A 27,992-nucleotide genomic window follows, 5' to 3' on the forward strand; every position below is an offset into this window, starting at 1 on the left:
GCCCAAGCAGTTCGGATGCTACAAAACACAAGTTGGCACATCGACGGTACCGACTTCAGACGAGTCCCCTGACACTTGTGAGGGTCATAGAACAAAACGGAGAACACCATCGTGTTCGTGAAAGTCTTCCCTATTATGACCATAGAGTGGTCATAAGAGTTTGTAGGCCAAACGGATTGGACGCTACAGACGTTTTCGTGAGAAGAATGATTTTCGGGATGGTCTGACAAACACCGCTCTAGCGCTGCTACCTTTCACCGCCAATGCAGTTGCGGTGGATTGACTGATATCTCTAGCTTAAACTGACGGATTTTTGATGCGGATTTTCTTATTATGTTACTTAGATTGATGCACCGTTGCATCAATTGACTCTAGGGGGTTAAAACCCACCTCTACAGATGGTCTTTTTTCATAGTCCCAGTCTAAAACGTATTTAGCACTTAGCCCACTATTGCTATTGTACCTTCCTTGATTCTAAATGTATTTTGTTTTTATTGTATATACTTTTGTATTTTTCCTCCCAGTAAAGCATTGAGATAACTGTAATGAAAAGCGCTATACAAATGACATTTATTATTATTAGAATAAATCAACGCACCATTTTGGTTCGATACTGTATGTGTGGAAAAGCAAATAAACAATAAGCTCCATCACATCATATCCAGTTCTAGCTGGTCTGCCATTGACTCCTCAACAGCCATCCTATCTGCTAATGTTATATCTCCTTTATGCACACACAATTAGGTCTGTCTATAGGGTTAGGGATCACTAAATATTACCTGTTAGTTTAGCTGACAGCAGAGTAATGGCAGCAAGGCAGAATGTTATCAGTCATGGTTCACTTTCAACCATTAGGCTCACAGCCCGTTCCATCTCAACCCAAAGATGTTCTATTGGGTTGAGGTCTGGGGACTGTGCAGGCCAATGAAGTAAACTCAAATCAAATCAAATCAAATTGTATTGGTCACATACACGTGGTTAGCAGATGTTAATGCGAGTGTAGCGAAATGCTTGGGCTTCTAGTTCCGACCGTGCAGTAATATCTAACAAGTAATCTAACAATTTCACAACAACTACCTTATACACACAAGTGTAAAGGAATGAACAAGAATATGAACATATACATATATGGATGAGCGATGGCCGAACGGCATAGGCAAGATGCAGTAGATGGTATAGAGTACAGTATATACATATGAGATGAGTAATGTAGGGTATGTAAACATTATATAAAGTGGCATTGTTTAAAGTGACTAGTGATACATTTATTACATCCAATTTTGTATTATTAAAGTGGCTAGAGATTTGAGTCAGTATGTTGGCAGCAGCCACTCAATGTTAGTGATGGCTGTTTAACAGTCTGATGGCCTTGAGATAGAAGCTGTTTTTCAGTCTCTCGGTCCCAGCTTTGATGCACCTGTACTGACCTCGCCTTCTGGATGATAGTGGGGTGAACAGGCAGTGGTTCGGGTGGTTGTTGTCCTTGATGATCTTTATGGCCTTCCTGTCACATCAGGTGGTGTAGGTGTCCTGGAGGGCAGGTAGTTTGCCCCCGGTGATGCGTTGTGCAGACCTCACTACCCTCTAGAGAGCCTTACGGTTGTGGGCGGAGCAGTTGCCGTACCAGGCGGTGATACAGCCCGACAGGATGCTCTCGATTGTGCATCTGTAAAAGTTTGTGAGTGTTTATGGTGACAAGCCAAATTTCTTCAGCCTCCTGAGGTTGAAGAGGCGCTGTTGCGCCTTCTTCTCCACGCTGTCTGTGTGGGTGGACCATTTCAGTTTGTCCGTGATGTGTACGCTGAGGAACCTAAAACTTTCCACCTTCTCCACTACTGTCCTGTCGATGTGGATAGGGGGGTGCTCCCTCTGCTGTTTCCTGAAGTCCACGATTATCTCCTTTGTTTTGTTGACGTTGAGTGTGAGGTTATTTTCCTAACACCACACTCCGAGGGCCCTCATCTCCTCCCTGTAGGCCGTCTCGTCATTGTTGGTAATCAAGCCTACCACTGTAGTGTCATCTGCAAACTTGATGATTGAGTTGGAGGCGTGCATGGCCACGCAGTCAGGGAACAGGGAGTACAGGAGAGGGCTGAGAACGCACCCTTGTGGGGCCCCAATGTTGAGGACGCTGTTTCCTACCCTCACCACCTGAGGGTGGCCCGTCAGAAAGTCCAGGACCCAGTTGCACAGGGCGGGGTCGAGACCCAGGGTCTTGAGCTTAATGACGAGTTTGGAGGGTACTACGGTGTTAAATGCTGAGCTGTAATCAATGAACAGCATTCTTACATAGGTATTCCTCTTGTCCAGATGGGTTAGGGCAGTGTGCAGTGATTGCGATTGCGTCATCTGTGGACCTATTGGGGCGGTAAGCAAATTGGAGTGGGTCTAGGGTGTCAGGTAGGTTGGAGGTGATGTGATCCTTGACTAGTCTCTCAAAGCACTTCATGATGACGGAAGTGAGTGCTACGGGGCGATAGTCGTTTAGCTCAGTTACCTTAGCTTTCTTGGGAACAGGAACAATGGTGGCCCTCTTGAAGCATGTGGGAACAGCAGACTGGGATAGGGATTGATTGAATATGCTCTGAGGATGTGGCTAGGGATGCCGACTGGGCCGTCAGCCTTGCGAGGGTTAACACGTTTAAATGTTTTACTCACATTGGCTGCGGTGAAGGAGAGCCCGCAGGTTTTGGTAGCGGGCCGTGTCAGTGGCACTGTATTGTCTTCAAAGTAAGCAAAGAAGTTGTGTCCGCGACGGGGCTGGTTTTCTTTATGTAATCCAGGATTGACTGTAGACCCTGCCCTATACGTCTCGTGTCTGAGCCGTTGAATTGCGACTCTACTTTTTCTCTATACTGATGCTTAGCTTGTTTGATTGCATTGCGGAGGGAATAGCTACACTGTTTGTATTCGGTCATGTTTCCGGTCGCCTTGCCATGATTGAAAGCAATGGTTTGTGCTTTCAGTTTTGCGCGAATGCTGCCATCAAGCCACAGTTTTTGGTTGGGGAAGGTTTTAATAGTCACCGTGGGTACAACATCACCGATGCATTTGCTAATAAACTCGCTCACCGAATCAGCGAATACATCAATGTTGTTGTCTAAGGCTATCCTGAACATATCCCAGTCCACGTGATCGAAGCAATCTTGAAGGGTGGAATCAGATTGGTCGGACCAGCGTTGAACAGACCTGAGCACGGGCGTTTCCTGTTTTAGTTTCTGTCTATAGGCTGGGAGCAACAAAATGGAGTCGTGGTCAGATTTGCCGAAAGGAGGGTGAGGGAGGGCTTTGTATGCGTTGCGGAAGTTAGAGTAACAATGATCCAGAATTTTGCCAGCCCGGGTCGAGCATTCAATATGATGATCAAATTTAGGGAGCCTTGTTTTCAGATTAGCCTTGTTAAAATCCCCAGCTACAATAAATGCAGCCTCAGGATATGTGGTTTCCAGTTTACATAGAGTCCATTGAAGTTCTTTCAGGGCCGTCGAGGTGTATGCTTGGGGAGGGGGTGGTATACACAGCTGTGATTATAATCGAAGAGAATTCTCTTGGTAGATAATGCGGTCGGCACTCGCTGTTATGTTCCAGGCAATGTTTTTCCACTCCTCAATTGTCCAGTGTTGGTGATCGCGTGCCCACTGGAGCTGCTTCATCCTGTTTTTAACTGATAGGACTGGAACCCGGTGTGGTCGTCTGCTGCAATAGCCCATTCGTGACAAAGATTGATCAGTTGTCCGTTCCGAGATGTCGTTCTGCACCACACTATTGTACTGCACCGTTATTTGTCTGTTTGTGGCCCGCATGTTAGCTTGCACGATTCTTGCCATTCTCCTTCAACCTCTCCCATTAATGAGCTGTTTTTGCCCACAGGACTGCCGCTGACTGGATGTTTTTTGTTTGTCGCACCATTCTCGGTAAACCCTAAACACTGTCATGCATGAAAATCCCCGGGAGTGCGACCGTTTCATACTGGATCTGGCGAGGCCTGCCACCGATGATCACATCACGCTCAAAGTCGCTTATTTGACAAATTTTGCACATTTTATCAAACAGTAACTAATTGCCTCGATGCCTGTCTGCTTGCTTTATATAGCAAGCAAAAGCCACATGACGCACTGTCTGTAGGAGCAATCCATTTTCGTGAGCGGGGTTGTGTACCTAATAAACTGGTTCGGTGAGTGTATATCTCTCTATTATGTGTGGGAATACTTTGGAACAAATTTCTAAAATGTAAATCACTTGGAGCTGATTTGCTGGTGGTTTTAGTAGTTTATGTCAAACAATGAAAAACAATACAAACAACAACAAAAAATTGTTCAGAACAGTGGTTTTTGTATTGCTTCCACTGGTTAATCATTAATACCCAAGAAATTGCAGAAAATGACAGAGTGACGGAAATGTGACATGTTACATATCATGTTACATATCAAACTGCAATTATGGAATGAAAGTCCTGCTTCAGTAGGCTACTATACTACATATAGAGTACCACAGTATGAGTCATAATATCCACAAAACCTAGTGGTCAAACAGGGAAATGGTTCAAAATTGTTTTTCCACCATTCAATTTTTCCATAGGGGATTTTAGAAACATATCAAATAAGGGCTGTGTTTCGTGTAGTCTTACCCTAGCGTGACATTTTGATAACCTTGTAATCTCTCTAGGACAAGGTTGTCACGTCCTGGCCAGTATAAGTGTTAATTGTTATTGTAGTTTGGTCAGGATGTGGCAGAGGGTATTTGTTTTATGTGGTTCAGGGTGGTGTATTAGTTAGGAGAGTGTTTGATTTATTATTTCCGGGTTTTGAGTTATGGTCTATGTTTATGTATTTCTATGTGTAGTCTAGTGAGTGTGTTTCTATGTTGAGTTAATTGGGGTGGACTTCCAATTGAAGGCAGCTGTTTGGTGTTGCCTTTGATTGGAAGTCCTATATTAGTTGGGTGTGTTTTGTATTTGTGGGAGATTGTGTTTGCATTGCGTGTTTTGTTAGCCTGCAAAACTGTCATTTGTCGTGCTTATTGTTTTCTTGTTTTTTCGTGTTCAACGTTTGTTAATAAATTAAGAAAATGAACACCAACTCTGCTGCATATTGGTCCACCTTTTCGGACGACGATTTCGCTATATCGTCCTCCGACGAGGAAAGCCGTGACAGAATCTCCCACCAAACCAGGACCAAGCAGCAGAGGAAGGAGCAGAGGAATTGTGATTTGGACAATCGGGAGAGATGGACATGGGATCAGGTTATGGCCGGAGAAGGCCCATGGAGTAAGGCTGGTATGGACCGGGAACGTTTCCGAGGGACACGACTGGCGTATAAGCATGAGAGGCACCCCCAAGAATTTTTTTTGGGGGGGAACACGGGTAGTTTGGCTAGGCCTAGGAAGAGCCGGAAGCCAGCTACCCGTGGTTATATGGAAGAGTGTATGAGGTGGAGAGCGCCATGTTTCGCTGAGGAGCGCACTATCTCACCCATACGCACGCACAGTCCGGTGCACGTTATTCCAGCCCCTCACAGGTGCCGTGCTAGAGCGGGCATCCAGCCTGGTAGGAGGATGCCTGCGCAGCGCATCAGGTCACCGGTACGCCTCCGAGGACCAGGCTACCCAACTCCCGCTCTACGCACGGCTACCATCAGGCCCCTGCACAACCCAGTCCGCCCTGTACAAGCACCCCGCTCGTGCAGGGCTACTAGTTCCATCCATCCAGGACGGGTTGTGCAGGAGGTAAGATCAAGACCGCCTGTGCGCCTCCATAGCCCTGGGTTTCCAGCTCCTGTCTCTCGTGCGGACCCGGAAGTGCGTCAACCCAGTCCGACTCAACCTGTTCCCGCTCCCCGCACTAGCCTGGAGGTGCGTGTTCCCAATCTGGTACGCCCAGTACCAGCACCACGCACCAGGCTTCAAGTGCGTAAACCCAGCCTCGCCAGTCAACAGTCACCAGAGCTGCCCGCCAGTCAACAGCAACCAGAGCTGCCCGCCAGTCAACAGTCACCGGAGCTGCCCGCCAGTCAACAGTCACCGGAGCTGCCCGCCAGTCAACAGTCACCGGAGCTGCCCGCCAGTCAACAGTCACCGGAGCTGCCCGCCAGTCAACAGTCACCGGAGCTGCCCGCCAGTCAACAGTCACCGGAGCTGCCCGCCAGTCAACAGTCACCGGAGCTGCCCGCCAGTCAACAGTCACCGGAGCTGCCCGCCAGTCAACAGTCACCGGAGCTGCCCGCCAGTCAACAGTCACCAGAGCTGCCCGCCAGTCAACAGTCACCAGAGCTGCCCGCCAGTCAACAGTCACCAGAGCTGCCCGCCTGTCAACAGTCACCAGACTGCCCTGAACTGCCGGAGTGGCCAGACTGCCCTGAACTGCCGGAGTGGCCAGACTGCCCTGAATTGCCGGAGTGGCCAGACTGCCCTGAATTGCCGGAGCGGCCAGACTGCCCTGAATTGCCGGAGCGGCCAGACTGCCCTGAATTGCCGGAGCGGCCAGACTGCCCTGAATTGCCGGAGCGGCCAGACTGCCCTGAGCCGCCGGAGCGGCCAGACTGCCCTGAGCCGTCGGAGCGGCCAGACTGCCCTGAGCCGCCGGAGCGGCCAGACTGCCCGGACCGTCCCGAGCTGCCAGACTGCCCGGACCGTCCCGAGCTGCCAGACTGCCCGGACCGTCCCGAGCTGCCAGACTGCCCGGACGGTCCCGAGCTGCCAGACTGCCCGGACCGTCCCGAGCTGCCAGACTGGGCAGACTGCCCCGAGCTGCCAGAGTGGCCCGACTGCCTGGAATGGCCAGAACCGGAGCCACCTCCTGATATAGGTGGGTTGGGGAGGGGGGGTGTAGCACAGTGCCGTCGTTGACGGCAGCCACCCTCCCTTCCCTCCCTTTTAGTAGAGGGGAAATTTGTTTTGTTGTTTGGGGTTGTGGTTTTTTTTTAAACATTTTTTTAAGGTGCTTCCGGGGTTAGCACCTTTAAGGGGGGGGGGTACTGTCACGTCCTGGCCAGTATAAGGGTTAATTGTTATTGTAGTTTGGTCAGGACGTGGCAGAGGGTATTTGTTTTATGTGGTTCGGGGTGGTGTGTTAGTTAGGAGGGTGTTTGATTTATTATTTCCGGGTTTTGAGTTATGGTCTATGTTTATGTATTTCTATGTGTAGTCTAGTGAGTGTGTTTCTATGTTGAGTTAATTGGGGTGGACTTCCAATTGAAGGCAGCTGTTTGGTGTTGCCTTTGATTGGAAGTCCTATATTAGTTGGGTGTGTTTTGTATTTGTGGGAGATTGTGTTTGCATTGCGTGTTTTGTTAGCCTGCAAAACTGTAATTTGTCGTGCTTATTGTTTTCTTGTTTTTTCGTGTTCAACGTTTGTTAATAAATTAAGAAAATGAACACCAACTCTGCTGCATATTGGTCCACCTTTTCGGACGACAATTTCGCTATATCGTCCTCCGACGAAGAAAGCCGTGACAAAGGTGACTTTTAACAATATATTTGCCTGTATTTACCCCCTCAAAATGAAATGCTAATTAGATGCTAATGTGCCTATCATAAAGAACTACAAATGCCATGATTATCTGGACAAGACTGCCGAATCAAGGCAAAGGTAAGAATCTCTGGATTAACTATCTAATGTTTGCTAAACGTAGTAATTAATAAATTGACTACAATTCTTTCAATTGACAATTCTGTGAACTGTCTGGTGCAAGTTTTAAATTGACTTAATACATGTTAGCAAAGGCATCAGCTAGAGATGACATGCAGGAGCTTGCAGGGATTATTTTAAGTGTTTCTAAAGACCTCTATGGGAAAAATGAATGGTAGAAAGATTGATCAATTGGAACCATTTCCCTGTGTGACCACGAGGTTTTATCATGACGCCTTCACTTCCGGGCTGATGGATACATTACGGCATATTGTTGTTTAGCAGTTCTCATTTGTTGCTCATGGTAGGCCTAAGCCTACGTATTTGTTGTTGAGAAATATAATGAAAGCTATTAGTGCTGCCAGTACAGTCATTGGCGAAAAACACAAGGCTCGTCGTCAATAAATTGCGCAGTAGACTATCCTTTGGAGGCTTCCGCTGTGCACGATTGATGTAGTGATGTCCCATACCCTATGGTTATTTATCTCTCCCTAGTCCCTAACACTCGTTGCTCTGTTTGAGGGACACTCCCCCACCGAGTGACACTCAAAAATGAGGGGGAGGGCTTAAAGGGTGAGTATTTGGATCGAGTCAATGGCCGTGTTCAAATCAAACTTTATTTTCCATATGCCCCCGAATACAACAAGTGTAGACTTTACCGTGAAATGCTTACTTACAAGCCCTTAACCAACAGTGCAGTTCAAGAAGAAGAAAACCTACTTTAACAAGTAGGCTAAAATAAAAAGTAATAATAAAAAGTAACACAATAAGAATAACAATAACAAGGGTATATACAGGGGGCACTGGTACCGAGTCAGTGTGCAGGGGTACAGGCTAGTTAACGTAATCTGTACATGTAGGTGCCAATGACTGGAACAATCTGCAAAAATCACTGAAGCTGGTGATAACTTTAAGCACCAGCTGTCAGAGCAGATCAAAGATCGCTGCACCTGTACATAGCCCATCTGTAAATAGCCCATCCAACTACCTCATCCCCATACTGTTATTTTATTATTTTTTATAAGTATCTCTACTTGCACATTCATCTTCTGCACATCTATCACTCCAGTGTTTAATTGCTAAATTGTAATTATTTTGCCACTATGGCCTTACCTCCCCTATCTTACCTCATTTGCACACACTGTATATAGACTTATGTTTCTATTGTGTTATTGACTGTATGTTTGTTAATTCTATGTGTAACTCTGTGTTGTTTGTGTCGCACTGCTTTGCTTTATCTTGGCCAGGTCGCAGTTGTAAATGAGAACTTGTTCTCAACTAGCTTACCTGGTTAAATAAAGGTGAAATAAATAAATAAATAAATAAAAAAAGGTGCTGGTGAAGTGACTATGCATAGGTAACAAATAAACAGCGAGTAGCAGCAATGTACAAGAGGGGAGGTGTGTCAATGTAAATTGTTTGGAGGCAATTTTTATGAATTGTTCAGCAGTCTAATGGCTTGGGGGTAGAAGCTGTTGAGGAGCCTTTTGGTCCTAGGCTTGGCACTCCGGTACCGCTTGCCTTGCGGTAGCAGAGAAAACAGTCTATAACTTGGGTGACTGGAGTCTCTGACAATTTTCTGGGCTTTCCTCTGACACCGCCTATTATATAGGTCCTGGATGGCACAAAGCTTGGCCCCAGTGATGTACTGGGCTGTTCGCACTACCCTCTGTAGTGCCTTACGGTCAGATGCCAAGCAGTTGCCATACCAGGCAGTGATTCTCTCGATGGTGCAACTGTAGAACCTTTAGAGGATCTGGGGACCCATGCCAAATCTTTTCAGTCTCCTGAGGGGGAAAAGGTTTTGTCGTGCCCTCTTCACCACTGTCTCGGTATGTTTGGACCATGATAGTTAGTTGGTGATGTGGACACCAAGGAACTTGAAACTCTCGACCCGCTCCACCACAGCCCCGTCGATGTTAATGGGGGCCTGTTCGGCCCCCCTTTTCCTGTAGTCCACGATTAGCTCCTTTGTCTTGCTCACAATGAGGGAGAGGTTGTTGTCCTGGCACCACACTGACAGTTCTCTGACCTCCTCCCTATAGGCCGTCTCATCGTTGTCGGTGATCAGGCCTACCACTGTTGTGTCATCAGCAAATTTAATGATGGTGTTTGAGTCGTGTTTAGTCACGCAGTCGTGGGTTAACAGAGAATACAGGAGGGGACTAAGTACACACCCCTGAGGGGCCCCAGTGTTAAGGATCAGCGTGGCGGACGTGTTGTTGCCTACTCTTACCACCTGGGGGCGGCCCGTCAGGAAGTCCAGGATCTAGTTACAGATGGAGGTGTTTAGTCTAGAGGTCGACCGATTATGATTTTTCAACGCCGATACCGATGCCGATTATTGGAGGGCCAAAAAAGCCGATGCCTATTAATCGGCCGATTTTTGTATTTATTTATTTGTAATAATGACAATTACAACAATACTGAATGAACACTTATTTTAACTTAATATAATACATCAATAAAATCTATTTAGCCTCAAATAAATAATGAAACATGTTCAATTTGGTTTAAATAATGCAAAAACAAAGTGTTGGAGAAGAAAGTAAAAGTGCATTATGTGCCATGTAAGAAAGCTAACGTTTAAGTTCCTTGCTCAGAACATGAGAACATATGAAAGCTGGTGGTTCCTTTTAACATGAGTCTTCAATATTCCCAGGTAAGAAGTTGTAGGTTGTAGTTATTATAGGAATTATAGGACTATTTCTCTCTATACGATTTGTATTTCATATACCTTTGACTATTGGATGTTCTTATAGGCACTTTAGTATTGCCAGTGTAACAGTATAGCTTCCGTCCCTCTCCTCGCTCCTACCTGGGCTCAAACCAGGAACACATCGACAACAGCCACCCTCGAAGCAGCGTTACCCATGCAGAGCAAGGGGAACAACTACTCCAAGTCTCAGAGCGAGTGACGTTTGAAACGCTATTAGCGCGCACCCGCTAACTAGCTAGCCATTTCATATCGGTTACACCAGCCTAATCTTGGGAGTTGATAGGCTTGAAGTCATAAACAGCGCAATGCATTGCGAAGAGCTGCTGGCAAAACGCACAAAAGTGCTGTTTTGAATGAATGCTTACGAGCCTGCTGGTGCCTACCATCGCTCAGTCAGACTGCTCTATCAAATCATATACATAATTATAACATAACACAGAAACACGAGCCTTAGGTCATTATTATGGTCGAATCCGGAAACTATCACGTTTATTCTTTCAGTGAAATACGGAACAGTTCCGTATTTTATCTAATGGGTGGCATCCATAAGTCTAAATATTCCTGTTACATTGCACAACCTTCAATGTTATGTCATAATTACGTACATTTCTGGCAAATTAGTTCGCAACGAGCCAGGCGGCCCAAACTGTTGCATATACCCTGACTCTGCGTGCAATGAACGGAAGAGAAGTGACACAATTTCACCTGGTTAATATTGCCTGCTAACCTGGATTTCTTTTAGCTAAATATGCAGGTTTAAAAATATATACTTCTGTGTATTGATTTTAAGAAATGCATTGATGTTTATGGTTAGGTACAGTCGTGCAAAGATTGTGCTTCTTCGCAAATACGCTTTTGTTAAATCATCCCCCGTTTGGCGAAGTTGGCTGTCATTGTTAGGAAGAAATAGTCTTCACACAGTTCGCAATGAGCCAGGCGGCCCAAACTGCTGCATATACCCTGACTCTGTTGCAGAGGTGACACATTTTCCCTAGTTAAAAAAAATTCATGTTAGCAGGCAATATTAACTAAATATGCAGGTTTAAAAATATATACTTGTGTATTGATTTTAAGAAAGACATTGATGTTTATGGTTAGGTACAAGTTGGAGCAACGACAGACCTTTTTCGCGAATGCACACCGCATCGATTATATGCAACGCAGGACAGGCTAGATAAACTAGTAATATCATCAACCATGTGTAGTTAACTAGTGATTATGATTGATTGATTGATTGATTGATTGTTTTTTATAAGATAAGTTTAATGCTAGCTAGCAACTTACCTTGGCTTCTTACTGCATTCGCTTAACAGGCAGGCTCCTCATGGAGTGCAATGTAAAGCAGGTGGTTAGAGCGTTGGGCTAATTAACCGTAAGGTTGCAAGATTGAATCCCCAAGCTGACAAGGTAAAAATCTGTCATTCTGCCCCTAAACAAGGTAGTTAACCCACCGTTCCTAGGCCGTCATTGAAAATAAGAATGTGTTCTTAACTAACTTGCCTAGTTAAAAAATATTTATAAAAAATAAAAATATAAAAAATGGCCAAAAATACCGATTACCGATTGTTATGAAAACTTGAAATCGGCCCTAATTAATCGGCCATTCTGATTAATCGGTCGACCTCTAGTTTAGTCCCAGAGTCCTTAGCTTAGTGATGAGCTTTGTGGGCACTATGGTGTTGAACGCTGAGCTGTAGTCGATGAACAGCATTCTCACATAGGTGTTCCTTTTTGTCCAGGTGAGAAAGGGCGGCGTGGAGTGCGATTGAGATTGCGTCATCTGTGGATCTGTTGGGGCGGTATGCGAATTGGAGTGGGTCTAGGGTGTCTGGGAGGATGCTGTTGATGTGTGCCATGACCAGTCTTTCAAAGCACTTCATGGCTACCGACGTGAGTGCCACGGGGCGGTAATCATTTAGGCATTTAATCTTAATCCTGTATTGACGCTTTTCTTGTTTGATGGTTAGTCTGAGGACATAGCTGGATTTCTTATAAGCATCTGGATAAGTCTACCGCTCCTTGAAAGCGGAAGCTCAAGCCTTTAGCTCGATGCGGATGTTGCCTGTAATCCATGGCTTCTGGTTGGGATATGTACGTACAGTCACTGTGGGGATGCACTTATTGATGAAGCCGATGACTGAGGTAGTGTATTCCTCAATGCCATTGGATGAAGAGCATCAAGAGCATCAAAATGACTGCAGGTGAGTGCTGACTAACTGACCTACAAATCACCTTGCATCATAAGTAATGACTCATTATTTGTAGATCAATTGTCTGTCAGTCACAAGGCACCCATGTTACATTGCGGTTTTGATCCTCACGAACACGGCCTATGGCTTTCAGTTCTGTAGCCTTCTCCAAGTGAGTGCCTAAGGGAATATTTTATCATTGGAATTATACTCTTTATGACAATACATTACACATATCATAAGGACATACTTTGACAGCCTAGATTTACCCTAACACAGTGGTTTGAATCTCCTGGTTTGCAGGCACATCGGGAAGGTCACATTATGCTGGCTTGCAAAGTGATATGCAATTCCCAGCCAGAGTTAGGATATCCAATTTTATTTTTTTAGAACCTGCAACCTGCTTTTAGAATGACTGTCAAGGTAAGATAAATTGATAAATTACACTAACAAAACCATCTTAACTGGAACAACCATCTCAGTAAAGGATTGGATTAGTTTCGAAAAATGTGTTATTTATCTTTGTGTAGCATAAAATCAATCAATCTATGTGCATGCAAAAACACACACATTGAAACAAACAATGCTAAAAAATCAACTGGCAATAGAGTATGCTGGGAAATATGATAATGTTGGGCAGGTTTTTGAGTGTGGATGGTTGTACCTTCTTTATATTACAAATATTGGGTATGTTGAACCATTATACTAGATTATCTGCACATGTACCCTAAAAGGTACCACACAGTACCATGTGAGATTATATGTGTACCTTGAAAGGTACATTATGTGTATTTTGATATTTTTGTACACCTGGGAACAATTCTATACCCTTACCGAAACGTTTTTTTCTGAGAGTGAACGAGTGAGGTTGAATCACTGATGCTGATGCAATCCACCCCTAACGTGTCATCTAGGGCAGTGGTAGGCTAGAATTAAGGATTGAGGAACACACATCTAGGTTCAGGATGATGTCCTCATTTTAGTGTACTTCTAATTGCTCAAATGTAATTTCATTCGTGTTTCAAACATATTTAATAATCATAGGAAAAATATGCATGATTTAATTGCTCATTGTGTGTTTACTTATTTGTCCATTTGAATGATTTTAATTGTGCAGTTATGGTTTAGAAAATGTAAAATGATATTGCTCCCTTTCTATTTGATTTTAGAATTATTTTGGTATTAGGACAGATGGTCTAGAAAGGTTGTTCGAATAGGAATGGATTGGTGACGTCACCAACCTTCATGAGCCCGCCCTCTACTTGACTTTACCGGGCATTTGTTCCGGTGCTGGTTGGGTTATAAATTACGGGCTGAGAGGCATAGCAACTCACCGGAGTCATTTCGCTACAATACAAACTCATTACTACTTCCAACAGCTACACTAACAGATCCTATAGTCAAACAAACGTTGACTATCATTTCTCTCCATATAATTATTTTGTGTAGGTGTTAAGGTACACTCAGGGCGCACAATGGCAGAAAAGATAAACATGGAGGGGAAGGCATCCAACGGAGAGGCGCATCTCGATGAGATGGTAGCCAACGGATTCGGCCACAAGAAGTGTTCCAAAGAGACAACATCGGAGAAAATCAAGAGGTTAGTCATGGCCAACTTTCTGGTGATTCTCACCGTGGCCGGGGTGATCATCGGTGTGTTCATCGGACTTGGCGTGCGCCACATGGAGCTGAGCAGGACACAGATCATCTACGTGGGTTTCCCTGGCGAACTGCTCATCCGGTTGCTGAAAATGATCATAATCCCCCTGGTCGTGTGCAGTCTGGTGTCCGGGGCGGCCAGCATCGACCCCAAAGCCCTGGGTAAGCTAGGCGGCTGGGCCATGCTCTTCTTTTTGGTCACCACCTTAATTGCGTCAGCAATCGGGGTGATCATGGCGTTCATCATCTCCCCCGGATCAAACACCGGCTCCAAGCCGATTCTGTTGGATGTCGGCGAGCAGCCCCCGACCAAAGAAGTGGTGGACTCGTTCTTGGACCTGATCAGGTGAGATTCAAATGTCTGGCAGTGGCAGGGTGGTGATTTAGGCTAAGCAAAAGGGGCAGACAGGCTGATGTGGCATAGCCATTTGGGGGTCGTTCACTGGAGTGGCTGCGACCCTGCCTTGTTTTTTACGCATCCTTATTTGTCACAATGACTAAGTGCTCACACGTGGCAGACCCCTCAGCCAGCAGCAAGCTAATGAGCCCACTGTTTGAATTTGAGTGGGGTTCTTTTGGATGTTGCTTTATTCCCCCAAATTAGGCATACATTTCCGCATATGAATTACAAAACCGAGCCAAGCAGTCTGACTGCAAGCTTGTCTTAAAATTGTTAGTCACTGGTCTCGTGCTGGGTCAGTACAAATAAGGTCTCTTGACATTTGAAAGAGGGGACCGTCAGTCCTTCTTTCTGGGTGGCGCGACATGCGCGCCATCCAGGTTCATTAAAGCCATTTTCCCCAACCGGTCGGGGTTCCGTTTGCCGTGCGCACAGAAAATAAAGTGGTACTGGTTCTGTCAAAACCACACACAGTGCCACCTCGTGCTGTAACGTAGGGCAGTAGTTGCATCAGCTCAAGATGCAGCCGGTTAATCCGCCATGTGTGTTCAGTGTCTAACGACTGATGGCGTGTCCCTCTTGTCATTCCAACCCAATATCGTCCGTCAGAAAATTACATTTTTTTTGCCTACATGCGCGATATTATGTAACATGTGCTTAGTTTAGCTTCATGTTTCCACCAATACACGTGTAGGAAACATTGTCGTGCGTCGTAGTAGGCGTGGCGGAAGTTCTGAGTAAGTTTTGGGCTGGCCCCTTTCTTTCTGGGACAACCACTTGCATTCCAAACATGGACATTACAATTCGTTCCAGCCATGTGTTTTTAGGCACAGATGAGGAAGGATATATTGGACATTCCGTCCTTTCTTGGTTTATCACATGTTGTCATGCTTTTTTTTTATTTTTTAAATGTAAGAGGTCTCTGAGACAGCATCATCGAACGAAATTATTGCACAGTCGTTGCTTGTAGCACACTTTCCTGAAACATTTCATAACCCCAGTGCGCCAAGAAAAACCCCCTATACTCAGAATACGTTTTTCTATTACTAGGGGTAACACACTAAGAAATACTGTTCTACATTATCTGTCTTGCCAGTCAATGAACAGTAATGGAAGTTCAAACAGAATCAGTGGGCAAAATGATTAGCATTCCTTTATTATGGTTGTGTAGTCTAGTTTTATTACAATGTACACTTCTACTGCTTTGGTGCCCTAAAAGCCTTTCAAGCACAATGCAATGAGCAGTCATTTTGCCTGGCCGGTAGAAAATAATATATTCTAGAGAAAACAGCCATGAGTGGAGGATTGTGTCTACCCACTCATCTTTTGTGCCTCACATGCCTTACATTCTTATTGTACACTGATCATACTCATACACACTCTCAACGAAACCTCACCGTGTCGTTGGATTTAGAAAGGAAGTGGTGAACAGTTGGTCACCAAAGCCTCATGTTGGCACATACTCAACATATACTAGGAATGTGGCAAGGTCAGTGGCATTCTACATTGAGCCCTTACTACGACAGAACTGATATCCTAAAACAAACTATATGCTGGACCTTGGTTGTTTTAACCCGTCTTAGTATGCTGATGTTCCGAAGCATCAGGTTGCGTTACATAGTTACCCCTGACGGTGACTGTTTGACAGGAAATAGTCAACTGTCAACATCACTCGTGCACCTGTCATAAATTCCTGCGCCACAGACTCATCATAGGTGAGGGGAGTCATGCTACCAGGAAGCTAGCAAACCATGTGACCCCCCCCCCCCTCTGTCCTAGATCAGGTCATTAAGCTAGATTAGTTAGGAGTTTTAAAACCTAAACATCTTGCCAATCATTTAGCCGATCACGTTATGCAACAATGGGATAAGAAAGAATGGCCTATTCTCCAGAGCTTGAACTGAATTTAAAGGACCCTGCGTTTTCAGTAGGATTAGAAACGTGACTAGACCACGCTCTATCTACAGAAAAGCTCTCTTGGCTTTTCACCATAAAAAAGAGCCACTCTCAGGCTATTTGCGTTCATTTGGAGGCCCATTCTCCACGCAACCTTAATTAGGCCTAATGTCTGTTGCTTTGGGCTCATAAAGAGAAGCATGTGTAGTGTCTCTAAATTAAAGCCATGCAGCCAAACCTCCTTGATGTAGCCTAGTATGGGTTGATGCCAGTTTCCACAAGCAACTTCTTGTAAAACAATTCGCTTGCAAATCAGATTTACTATTTTGCTCTGTGGCAAACGGAAGCAGCCCAAAACACAGCCTTATACTCAACCTTTTTAAATCGTTTATAAATGACATGCTCTTTTCTTGTCAGTCAGTTGCTCTGTTCCTCCTGGTCCAGCATTGTGGGTGACCTCTAAACCTCAAAATTCATTGTGATCAGCCTCCATCTAGTCCAGATCCCTATGTCCCAGTCCAGGAAAACCGTTAAAACCAGATTACACGGGTGAGGGTATTGGGGCAATGAATATTGTTAATTTTATAATCCTTCTATAAATGCGATTGTAATTCCTTCACCTATAGTTGTCATTATGATTTTAACTCGCTCTTGCATAATATGATCTACAAGTTGAAACAGAGTGGTCTCTCCTTCCCAGTCCAACGCATAAGGAATCCACACGTTTATAATGCCTTGTGCTCCATTTTGATATTTACAAAAAATTATCAAATGAGACTTTCTTGGATGTGCGTGGGTCCCTGCAGGGAATCAATGAGAAAGGTTGTCAGTTTCGTGAGGACACACACACGCAGAAAGGCCCACAAAGGATGACGGTTAATTGTGCAGCTCGCGTGACTCGTGTGGCTCATTAAAGTGACCACTCTCTGTCGGGGTCCCGTTTTGGCAACAAGCAGAGCCGATGAGCTGTTCACTACAGTGGAAACGAGGAGCCCTTTAAAGCATGCACGCTCGCACACACTGTCTTTCACGCCCTCCTCTCGCTCTCCTCCGTTCTCTCGCGTACATACTAACACATCACAAAAAGTTGTGGCCGGTTCTCGTAGTTACACATGACCTCAATAACATACCGGCTTAAACAGGTCGTGAGGTTAAATAAAGGTCATAAACCAACTGAAGAGGAACAAGGCATCAAATTTCCCAACCGGGTACGAGAACCCCTCACTCCCTTCACTTCCTGTTGTACTTTGCTTACCTTATCTCCACAGGAAGTTGGTGGCACCTTAATTTGGTAGGATGGACTTGTGGTAATAGCTGGAGCAATATTAGTGGAATGGTGTCAAATACATCACACATGGTTTCCATGTGTTTTGATGCCGTTCCATTCTCTCCATTCCGGCTGTTATCATGAGCCGTCCTCCCCCTCAGCAGCCTCCGCTGCTTATCTCCATCTGGCTTTCACCCGTTTTGCTTTCCCACTTGTCAGTTCAATGCTTCGTTCACAGGTGCCCCTATGTAGGCAGTGTTGTATCACCTGTTTGTTTACTGGACAAGGTTTGATGAGCCAGTAACTCCTTTACATTAAATTACTGGTAGTGTTGGTCTTCAGTTGAAAGGATATGCCCTTCACTCTTACGGATCTACCTGCAAGTCATTGTCCGTCCTGTTTTTTTGACTTATTAGTCTAACCCTGAGACTAAACACCGAGACAAACATACAGGACAGCGGACCGTAGCTGTTCATATGTAGACGGCGTTAAGAGCCAGAGAGAAGGGCAGTAGTACTATTCATTCGGATTTGAATGGAGATCATTTTATTAATGCTTCAGAACAAAGAGAGGTGGAGGTAAGGGATCAGGTGTGTTGCATCAGCCATCCTCACCGGCCCCCCCTCCCTCTCCCGGTGACATTCGTTCTCTCTGTCTCTGTGGCATTTGGCTCACCCGCCTGAGCAGTATTTCAGGAGTGACTGAGAGGGTGTCTACCATCTGTGTCAGTTAGCCACGTACAGCCAGGAGGGACCCATGGGTTCTCATAGGTCTAGAGAGGGTGCCAGGATGGGGTGTGTTTTGACACTGGTATGCAAATAAGGTGCCGCCGTAATGGTTGCCACGTTTCACACGCAGTCGCAGATCCGGTTTGACCAGGTAGGGGCGTTCTCGTCTGGCCATCAAAGCGACACGTCAACAACACTGAATTGCTGAGCTCTACGCCACCCAGTAGGGTGTAAACACGACACGCCCGTCACCATGCTTCACGTGTACCCAGAAGATCAGGCACGCTGTGTCGTTGTGACCCTTTGCTCATTACTCCGACACCATGGGAATGTAAATCTAAACACCGATATGCAAATACAGTACCAACTTGCTGTTACGCAAGTGTGTGCACAGCATTGATGGCAAACTGTAAACTGCAGAACTTTTGCAGTAATCTGACATGGAGAAGTGTGCATGGATGGAGGCTGCGCACACCGCCTTCCAAACTGGACACTGACAGAGAGGGGCTTCATGTTTTAAATGAGTGCTGTTGCACATTCACAGTAGTTTAGTGTTCACGTGCAGAGTCTCGCTTCGAGAGGAGGGAGCGCGTCAACTAGGGATCTCTGTAGGACTGGGGGTAGGGAAGGAACAAGGCAGTGACTTACTAAATAAGAATGTCAGGACTGGAGATACACAATGTCTGAAATGAGAGAAGCCTTCCTTGGGTCTTTGGGCATAGATACAGCTGCCACACAGAATGTTTTTTTGTGTTTTGTTTTTAGGGTGTGTCTGTACGTGTCACCTGCAGCCCTGTTTGTTCTCTTTTTCCGTCTGTCTATTCCAACCATCGCCCAATGTTCTTCCGTCTAGCCGTAGCTATGTTCATTTAGCTCTAATGGCTGTGGTGGCATTGGGTTGTCATGACACGGCATAACAGGAAGTATAAATGGGGAAGTGGAGGGGGTAGGTGGAGTCAGCCGGTTACTAAATCTAAACAGATATGGGAGTTTTGGGCGGGCAGACGGTTGTGCTGCTCGGGGCGTCCGGGGACGTTAACGTCATTGCTTCCTGTTTCCGCGGAACCTTCACTCCCATCCAGAGCGACATAGGGTTCTAGAGAGGGCATTTCCTTTCCCTGTTTGACCAAGTCCTTCAACAACCCATGGAAATGGAGTGGTTTTGTTTTTAATTGACAGGGTTTGTTACTGATACAGGTCACCTTCCTAGAAATGTGGTTTAAGGGTTAGTCTCGAGTTATTCTATCCTCGGTCACATGGTGCGATCATTTTAATCCCACAATGCATTGTTTCCTGTCCCGCATGTGTTCAGGTCAGAAAGAGATACAGGATAAAAACATGAAAGAAGTTAAGCCCTCATTACTCTAAATCCATATGGAGGTTGACTAAGAGGGAAGGGCGGGGGCGGCTTAGTGCTCTGAGGAGAGTTGCCCACTATGTTCACGAATATGTGGCTTTGAGGGGTGGTACAGCAACTCCACTGAGGTGTGTACTGTATTGTAGAGCAGCATTCTGCCCACCCCTCTTGGCAGGTCTTGGTTTGGACCTGTAATCCCAGCAGCAACAGTTTTGGGGGCAGTTGGAGGATTAAAACACTGAAATGCTCCCCGCTATTGCCACATGACAACACTCGTGGTTGGCTCCCTCGTGAGGCGTTGGTGCCCAAGGTTATAGGCGTTGAGTTGGCATAAAGGAATCCTGGAGAGATCGCTTAGAAGTTAGAACAAGGAGTTCAGTTAGTGGTTGTATCCCGTGGGTTGTTACCTTTTAGTCACAGGCCTAGGATCAGTTTACCTTTCCCAAATTCCATTTTTGGAATGAATATATATATATATATATATATATATAGAGTAATGGAGTTGAGCGTTTTTTGGCATGGTATAGGAGCAACACTGGTAAAAGAGTAATTAAGGCTTATACCATCCTCTCTAGTATGGTAATCTAGTGACTACAACTGTACCTGGAGCTGGTTCCAAAGCCTGTGGCCAGAGCGGTGAAGATGCCCCACAGGAAGGTGTAGGGGTTCTTGCGGGTGATGATAAACAGGAAGCAATACATTTATTGGTTTACATTTATGTTGTAAAATAAGCTTATATTTTGGGTTCTGATGGGGTACAACCGTTGAACTAAACTAAATGAGTTTAGTTCAACGGTTGTACCCCATCAGAACCCAAAATATAAGCTTATTTTACAACATAAATGTAAACCAACACTGAATAGCATCAAAGAATGGTTAAAACTGGTCGGTTCCTGCAATCATAGCTCTGTATGCATTTGAGTGGATGCATTTCTTCAGCCCCATCCCATAGCTTGTTAGCGAAACAGAGGCGCGAAGAAAGCTTAGTTATGGTTTCAAATAAGGATTGTAGCTTTAACCATTTTAAGGGGGAAAACTCAACTGGCCGTATGTGAATGTCTCGTGACAACTTCTACCTCTTGTAGAACACTAAATCGTACAGGGCCGCATGTATACTGTTACTCACTAGAAAACAAAGTAAAGCCAATACATTTTAGCCCTGGCTGTCACACACCTGCACTAGCACCTGTAATTCTGTAATTCCCGCCATTTTGGTTTCTGATCATCATTAGTGTCTCTATCAGCACAGCTGGTGCCCGTGTAGTGTACTGAATGTGTCTCTTGTTCTCTCTTCCAGAAACATCTTCCCCTCCAACTTGGTGTCTGCTGCCTTTCAGTCTGTGAGTATCCTCTTGTACCACACGTATAATAGAACGAGCGAGGCTGAGAGAAACCGAGACTTAAAGGAATAATCCACTCAAACTATCTTTTGGTATTTTTTCCCCCCCACTGTTGATACAGTCCCAACATGTTTTGCATGTCCGCAATCAAGTTTTCAAGATATAGGACTTTCAAAAAGTAAATTGTAATTTACCACAGAACACGTCATCATGATGTGGCAAGTTACAATTTGCTTTTTGAAAGTCCTATATCTTGACAACTTGATGGCTGACATGTAAAACATGTTGGGACTGTATTAACAGTGGACTAATTAAACAAATACAAAAAAGTAAATATATATTTAAAACATTTTTTTTGTGGGGGGGGAATTATTCCTTTTAGGCTTTTTTGGGAATCCACGTAATTAGTTAGTTAAACAGAACATGTCTTTCATCAGTGTACTAATGAAATATTTTCCTCTGTCTGCAGTACGCTACCAGCTACAAGTTTGTGACCAAGAATGGCACTAATGGCTTGCCCAACATCACAGTTGAGAAGGCGAGTAGACCTAAATGCCAAAATGAGTTGGAAATCTATATATGATGTCACTTTTGACTTTCTAACACCTATGGCTGTTGACAGTTTGAACGTGTCTGAAATGCATCACTCACGCTGACCTGAGATATCGTGTGTGTCTCTAGGTTCCCTTTGGCACAGACCAAGACGGTATGAACATCCTAGGACTGGTGGTGTTTGCCATAGTGTTTGGTGTAGCCCTGAGGAAGCTGGGAGAGGAGGGAGAGATCCTCATCAAGTTCTTCAACTCCTTCAACGAGGCCACCATGGTTCTGGTGTCCTGGATCATGTGGTAAGGAAGTCCTTTCCCCAACAGCACTGTCAGGGGGAATAGATGTGGGAGAGGATACATGCGTGATATGAGTTTTGCCACCCCGCGTTTGTCATCTTTCACATGTCAACTCCTAATTGTTAGAATAATAATAATATGGTATTTCAATTGCGTTTTTTCAAGGGTAGCATCACATGTGGTAATATTGATGCATGTTTTTTTAAATTGTCATTTTCGTACTTTTTGTTGTATTTGCGTCTTTACAAATTCACAATGGTAACCCTCCTCTCCCTCTCTCCAGGTATGCCCCCCTTGGAATCATGTTCTTGGTGGCAGGGAAGATCGTGGAGATGGAGGACGTGGGAACGCTGTTTGCCAGCCTGGGCAAGTACATCGCCTGCTGTATCGTCGGCCACGCTGTCCACGGCCTGCTGGTCCTGCCGGGCATCTACTTTATCATCACCCGCAAGAACCCCTACACCTTCCTGTGGGGCATCTTCACCGCTCTGGCCACAGGCTTTGGAACCAGCTCCAGGTACAGTTGTAGTCACTAGATTACCATACTAGAGAGGATGGTATAAGCCTTAATTACTCTTTTACCAGTGTTGCTCCTATACCGTGCCAAAAAACGCTCAACTCCATTACTCTGCAGTTCAAATACAATTATTCCAATGCTGTGTAACAACATGTTACCAGCTAATTTACGGCTAGCCCCTCACACACTCCCTCGCTGTCTCTCTCTCAGCTCTGCCACCCTGCCCCTGATGATGAAGTGCGTGGAGGAGAACAACGGCGTGTCGAAGCACATCAGTCGTTTCATCCTGCCCATCGGGGCCACCGTGAACATGGACGGTGCAGCGCTCTTCCAGTGTGTGGCGGCCGTCTTCATTGCTCAGCTCAACCACATCCCGCTCAACTTCATCCAAGTTTTCACCATCCTGTGAGTCCCGCTCTCCCTAGTTAGTTTGATTTAGTTTCAATCCAGTCCGATTCAACGGGGCAGTTGTGTTGGGTAAAGCGGAGGAAATTCAAATGTTGTAGCTACAGTATATACGCGCACACACACACACACACACGTACAAAACAGACTTTTATAAAGCTTGGGTCAAACTTACTAGGCCGAGTTTTAGGAAACGCTGTGCTCTTGAGTGACTAATTCACCCCGTGTCCCACCCCCCCCTCTGTCAGAGTGACAGCCACAGCGTCCAGTGTGGGAGCAGCAGGGATCCCCGCTGGGGGCGTGCTGACGCTGGCCATCATCCTGGAGGCAGTGGGACTGCCCACCAACGACATCTCCCTCATCCTCGCCGTCGACTGGCTCGTGTGAGTAACCTCATGTTGCAGTTCTATTGGAACATCAAGGCCTCTATAATGCTGTCATATACATGTCATAACAGCCATGACCGTTTTGTGTCTGCTTCACACACTTGACATAGCATTGACATGACGTAGTTATGGATACGGTGGATAAACCTGGGTTTGATTGGTTTAACCGTGATTGGACCATTTCTCTTGTTTCCAGTGACCGTACCTGCACCGTTCTGAACGTGGAGGGAGACGCCTTCGGAGCCGGGCTGCTGCAGTGGTACGTGGACCGCTCGGCCAAGCCCGAGGAGGGGACGGAGCTAAACGAGGTAAAGATGGAGGATGACACGCCCGCCGGGCCGGAGCACTCGCCCCTCATCGGGGAGAAGGCGAGAAGGGATGCGGGTGACGAGAAGGCGGCGGCTCGCGGCTCTGAGAAAGAGTCCGTCATGTAGATGGTTCACTGCCGTGTCATCGATGACCCTCCGTTTGACCCCTCAATCTAGCCTCTCCATACGTGACCCCTCCCCATGCAGAAAGGAGGGGAGAGGACCTTTTAGACTTTAATTCGAAGACAATTCCTCTCCTTGTGACTTCTCTCTTTCTAAGAGAACCAGGTTGGGGGGGGAGGAAGGAGAGTGTGAACAGAGGCTGTTCAGATTTTAACGTGAAAGTATTTTTTTTTTGAAGGACTCTAGTTTGGAATCCTTTGCCTCCCATTTTTTAAATGTTCGTTTTATTTCTGCTTTGGTTCAGAAGAGCTGGCCTTGACTTCCTCTCTTTTTAAATATTTTTGTCAATTTATAACAGCAGGCAGACTTGAAAAGGTAAATATCTCCCTGTTTTCTATATCAATGCCCATGTACAGTATGGTTTTTCTGTGTATGAAGTAGCCTAGACTAATTATCTCACTGCACTCTGTGAGAGTAGATGATGAAGATTCCTATGTTACATAAGATGCACCAAATGAAGTTAAATCCTCAGTGATGTTCCACTGCTGGAAAAAGGACCTTTCTCACACGAGCTCGCTGTAAAATCACACATACTAATGTGGCTCTGGTCAATGCTTCAAGTCTGTAGCTGTGTCATTTTAGTTAGTCAGTCCGGGGCTCGCGTCTGCCAAGCACAAGAGGGCCCCCATGTTCTTACAATCTCCCGTTTTTGCACAGTCCAAACTTTTTTTTTACAATGCTACAAGAATGTGTGAGAGGTGTTGCTGTAGAGAGCCCCCTCTAGTAATTGAATAGGATATGTCATAATCTCTCAAAAGTTCCATAATGGGACAAAATGGCAGCCATCTTGGTCAGGGAGAAATCCAAAACCAGTCTAATTGGAATGAATGGCAGTAGAGGCATAGGTGATGGATGGATTTCTTGCTTTTACTCAGGCAGGTGGGAAAAGTAAAGCATGTGATATATCAGAAATTGTACTATAGAAATACTGTCACCCTGAATTATTGCCATATATTATACAGGCTTTTCTGTATACATGGCCTCTAAAATATATGTAAATGGGCCATAAATGTCTCAGATTTTGTTTTCTTGGAAAGCTGTAAGTGCTATTATATGATACAATATCAGTACTTATCATCAACTGATTTGAGCCAGTGTATGGCTGTGGATTGACTGCATTGTTTAAATGGAATATTGGCACATTCGCAGTTAATTTGAAACATTTATAGAATCATTCCTCAAACTGTCTGGCTAACTAGATACAGTGCAGATCAATCATTTTTGTTTTACACTGTCTTACCACAGCGCTGGCAAACCATAGTTGACCAACTCCCTGACCAACATGGCTGACTTTTGGACCTTGATAAGAAGGTTCATGAACGTTCTAGTTGCTAATTCTATGGGTGTTGCACTCCGTGTGCACTCACTAGGCTAGGGGTCGCAGTAACAGGATGTTGCATGTCCTATGTTTTTTTTGGGGGGGGCGTAGAACTTTCGGGAGAAGCGTGGGAAGATGAGTGGGGTGAGTTACAGTGAGTAAGTCTGAGGCAAATTAATTTATAGAGGGAAGACATTCAAATTGTCTCTATGACAAAGGTATATTTTTTAAGCAATTGTTGTTGGCTGTAAGCCATTTATCAATTTGTGTTTATTTCATTGCTTTTAATGGTTTCCAAAGCAGACGAGGCCAGTGGCTGAGTAGGAAAACAATCTGACATGATCCTCTTTTTGTGTCCATTCTACTGTTTTTAAATTGTCTCCAAACCGACTTCCCTTCATCAAGTGAAGCATGTCCCTTACCGAAACCATTAGCACACCTTTTTTATTTTATTTGCAGACTTATTTTAAATTATTTTAAAGTGTATTTTTGCTAGTTATTTCATGTTTTAATCATTTGTTGGTAATAGCTTTTTATACTCGAAAGATTTTTTTATTTTCCCAACAGTTATTTGTTTGTGTGCGTATGTACCTTCTGTTCCAGTCTTTCTCTATTGCGGTTAGTTCATGCAGTCAGTTCATGCAGTCAGTTCAGACAATGTGTCCTGTGGTCCGCTCATTTGTGATACCCATCCGTTCAGAGTTGATCGGGTCAGTCCACACCACTGAGAGGAATACTGTATATCTGTCATTGCCTGTGTTTTGGTAAAAAGCTTGAGGGATGGACCTGGAGAAATTCCAATTCGAAGCAAGAGTATGCAAGGACTGCCCATCCATGATATCAAAATGATCGTTTTAAATATGTTTTGAGGCTGTACAGTGTGTGTCTACAAATACTTAGTTTGGAGTATAAAAAGCTTTTATTTTGGGTTCAGATGGGGTTCAACAATTGAACTAAACTCATGAGCATTTCTAAGTTATATTCTTCAAGAATCAATGGGTACACTGTATCATTCATTTACACGTCCGAAAATGTATGTAGCAACTAAGGATTCTAGCTTGAACAATTCCTCACCTTTTTCTCTGAAGATTTGGTTTCATAACCTCACCGCCTGTATTGAATTGATACGCCCCCTATCGTAGGGCTTGAATCAGTTCTCGGATTATCCAGTCTTAACCGACATCATCATCCGAGGCTGACAATGAAGACTTGCCCTAGAACAATGCAACGAGCCGCCTGAAAACGTGTGGCGAGACCGCATTTGCGCCAGTACTATTAACACTTTCAAAGTAGCAGCATCTACTTGGCCAGTTACTTGAGTTCCAGTTCAACATTTACCTGCTCTGTCGCAGGCTACCAATTGAAAACCATTTTCCTGAGCGAAAAAGAAGCGACTATCAATCTACTCTCTGAGCTTATTTATTTTAGGGAAAGTGATTTTACAAAGGTAAACCTTCAATAGTGGACATACTAGCAATATGCTGGCTACCAGTGATGGTCTGCAAAAAGAAAGCGACAAAAATACAGCTTACTGTATCAGCCAGGTTGATATCTTGTTTGGAACAATTGTCTTAAAGGGGCAGCAACCTATTTTGAGATGTAAAATGATTTGTTTGTTGCAAAACCACTTTTGAACCTTTGATGCCACCTTTGGTTCTGCAGCCTTTTCTCCCTGCTGTCTGTCTTTTATGTTTTATGCAACGCTGTAAAGAAATGCTTATCATTCCACAGGGTCTTCGGCGTGACGTCACCACGTTGTGTGTGTGTGAGTCAGCGTGTGTACAGATAGATATGTGTGGTGATGGTGGATGTGTAGTCAGACACCATGGTTACTTGATGACATATTTATCAGAGCTGTAGAGAAGCACTGTGTTGCTCTGAATGTAATCTGTTAGTTCTAAAAAAAATTAAATACTTTTTATTAGTATTCACTTGTTGACATCTTGTTTCACGTTTCTAATTAATATATAATACTATAATGTATGTCATTTAACAGGCACTTTTATCCAAAGTGACTTAGTCATACGTGCATACATTTTACATATGGGTGGCCCCGGGAATCAAACCCATTACCGTGACGTTGGAAACGCCATGTTCTACCTACAGAAGACCACAATTAATAGTAATGGATGTGTACATGCACTGTATATACATCAACATTTGATGTGTAAGGAACACCTTCCTAATATTGAGTTGCAACCCTTTTCACCCTCAGAAAAGCCTCATTTCGTCAGGGGGCATGGACTCTACAAGGTGTCGACAGCATTCCCCAGGGACGCTGGCCCCTGTTGGCTGGATGTCCTTTGGGACACTATCACACCCTGTGCAGAGGCTATTCACACTCAGAATGGCCCACATACACCATCCATGTCTCTCTTGTCTCGAGGCTTAAAAATCCTTCTGTAACCTGTCTCCTCCCCTTCATCTTCACTGATTTGATATTAATTTTAACAAGTTATATCAATAAGGGATCATAGCTTTCACCTGTATTCACCTAGTCAATCTATGGCATTTTGTACTCAGTGTATAGGACACATTGTGAATAGGCCCTCCAGACAAGACATGTTTGTCAGGTAGTAGTTAATGGCGATGCCCATGAATGAACACATTACACAGACTACCTGGTACTGTGTCCTGCCTCCGTGAGGTGTTGACGGAGAGGCCTGTAAAGAATGTCCTTCTATTCATTCTAATGGAACTTCAGACTTTCCCAACACACACACCCAATGCAGTCACCAACATTATATTACATCGCCCACCTGGGTGGGGTACACAGTACACACACAAGTTGGGAAACGGACCAATTTATTGATCCCACACTAACAGGTGCTGAGGGGTTTCATATAATCAT

General features: G+C 44.8%; 1 protein-coding gene across 1 annotated transcript; it reads left to right on the plus strand.

Moving 5' to 3' along the window:
* Positions 1-13,538: 13,538 nt before the first annotated feature.
* Positions 13,539-27,072, plus strand: LOC106612393 (neutral amino acid transporter B(0)). The gene is made up of 8 exons (XM_014213484.2): positions 13,539-14,537; positions 21,137-21,179; positions 21,649-21,717; positions 21,861-22,027; positions 22,308-22,541; positions 22,752-22,946; positions 23,195-23,329; positions 23,529-27,072. The coding sequence occupies exons 1-8, from the start codon at positions 14,008-14,010 to the stop codon at positions 23,764-23,766; spliced, it is 1,611 nt and encodes a 536-aa protein (XP_014068959.1). The 5' UTR covers positions 13,539-14,007; the 3' UTR covers positions 23,767-27,072.
* The last annotated feature ends 920 nt before the right edge of the window (positions 27,073-27,992 follow it).

The sequence above is a fragment of the Salmo salar genome, chromosome ssa09 (assembly GCF_905237065.1).
Source record: "Salmo salar chromosome ssa09, Ssal_v3.1, whole genome shotgun sequence".
In the NCBI taxonomy this organism is placed as follows: Eukaryota; Metazoa; Chordata; class Actinopteri; order Salmoniformes; family Salmonidae; genus Salmo; species Salmo salar.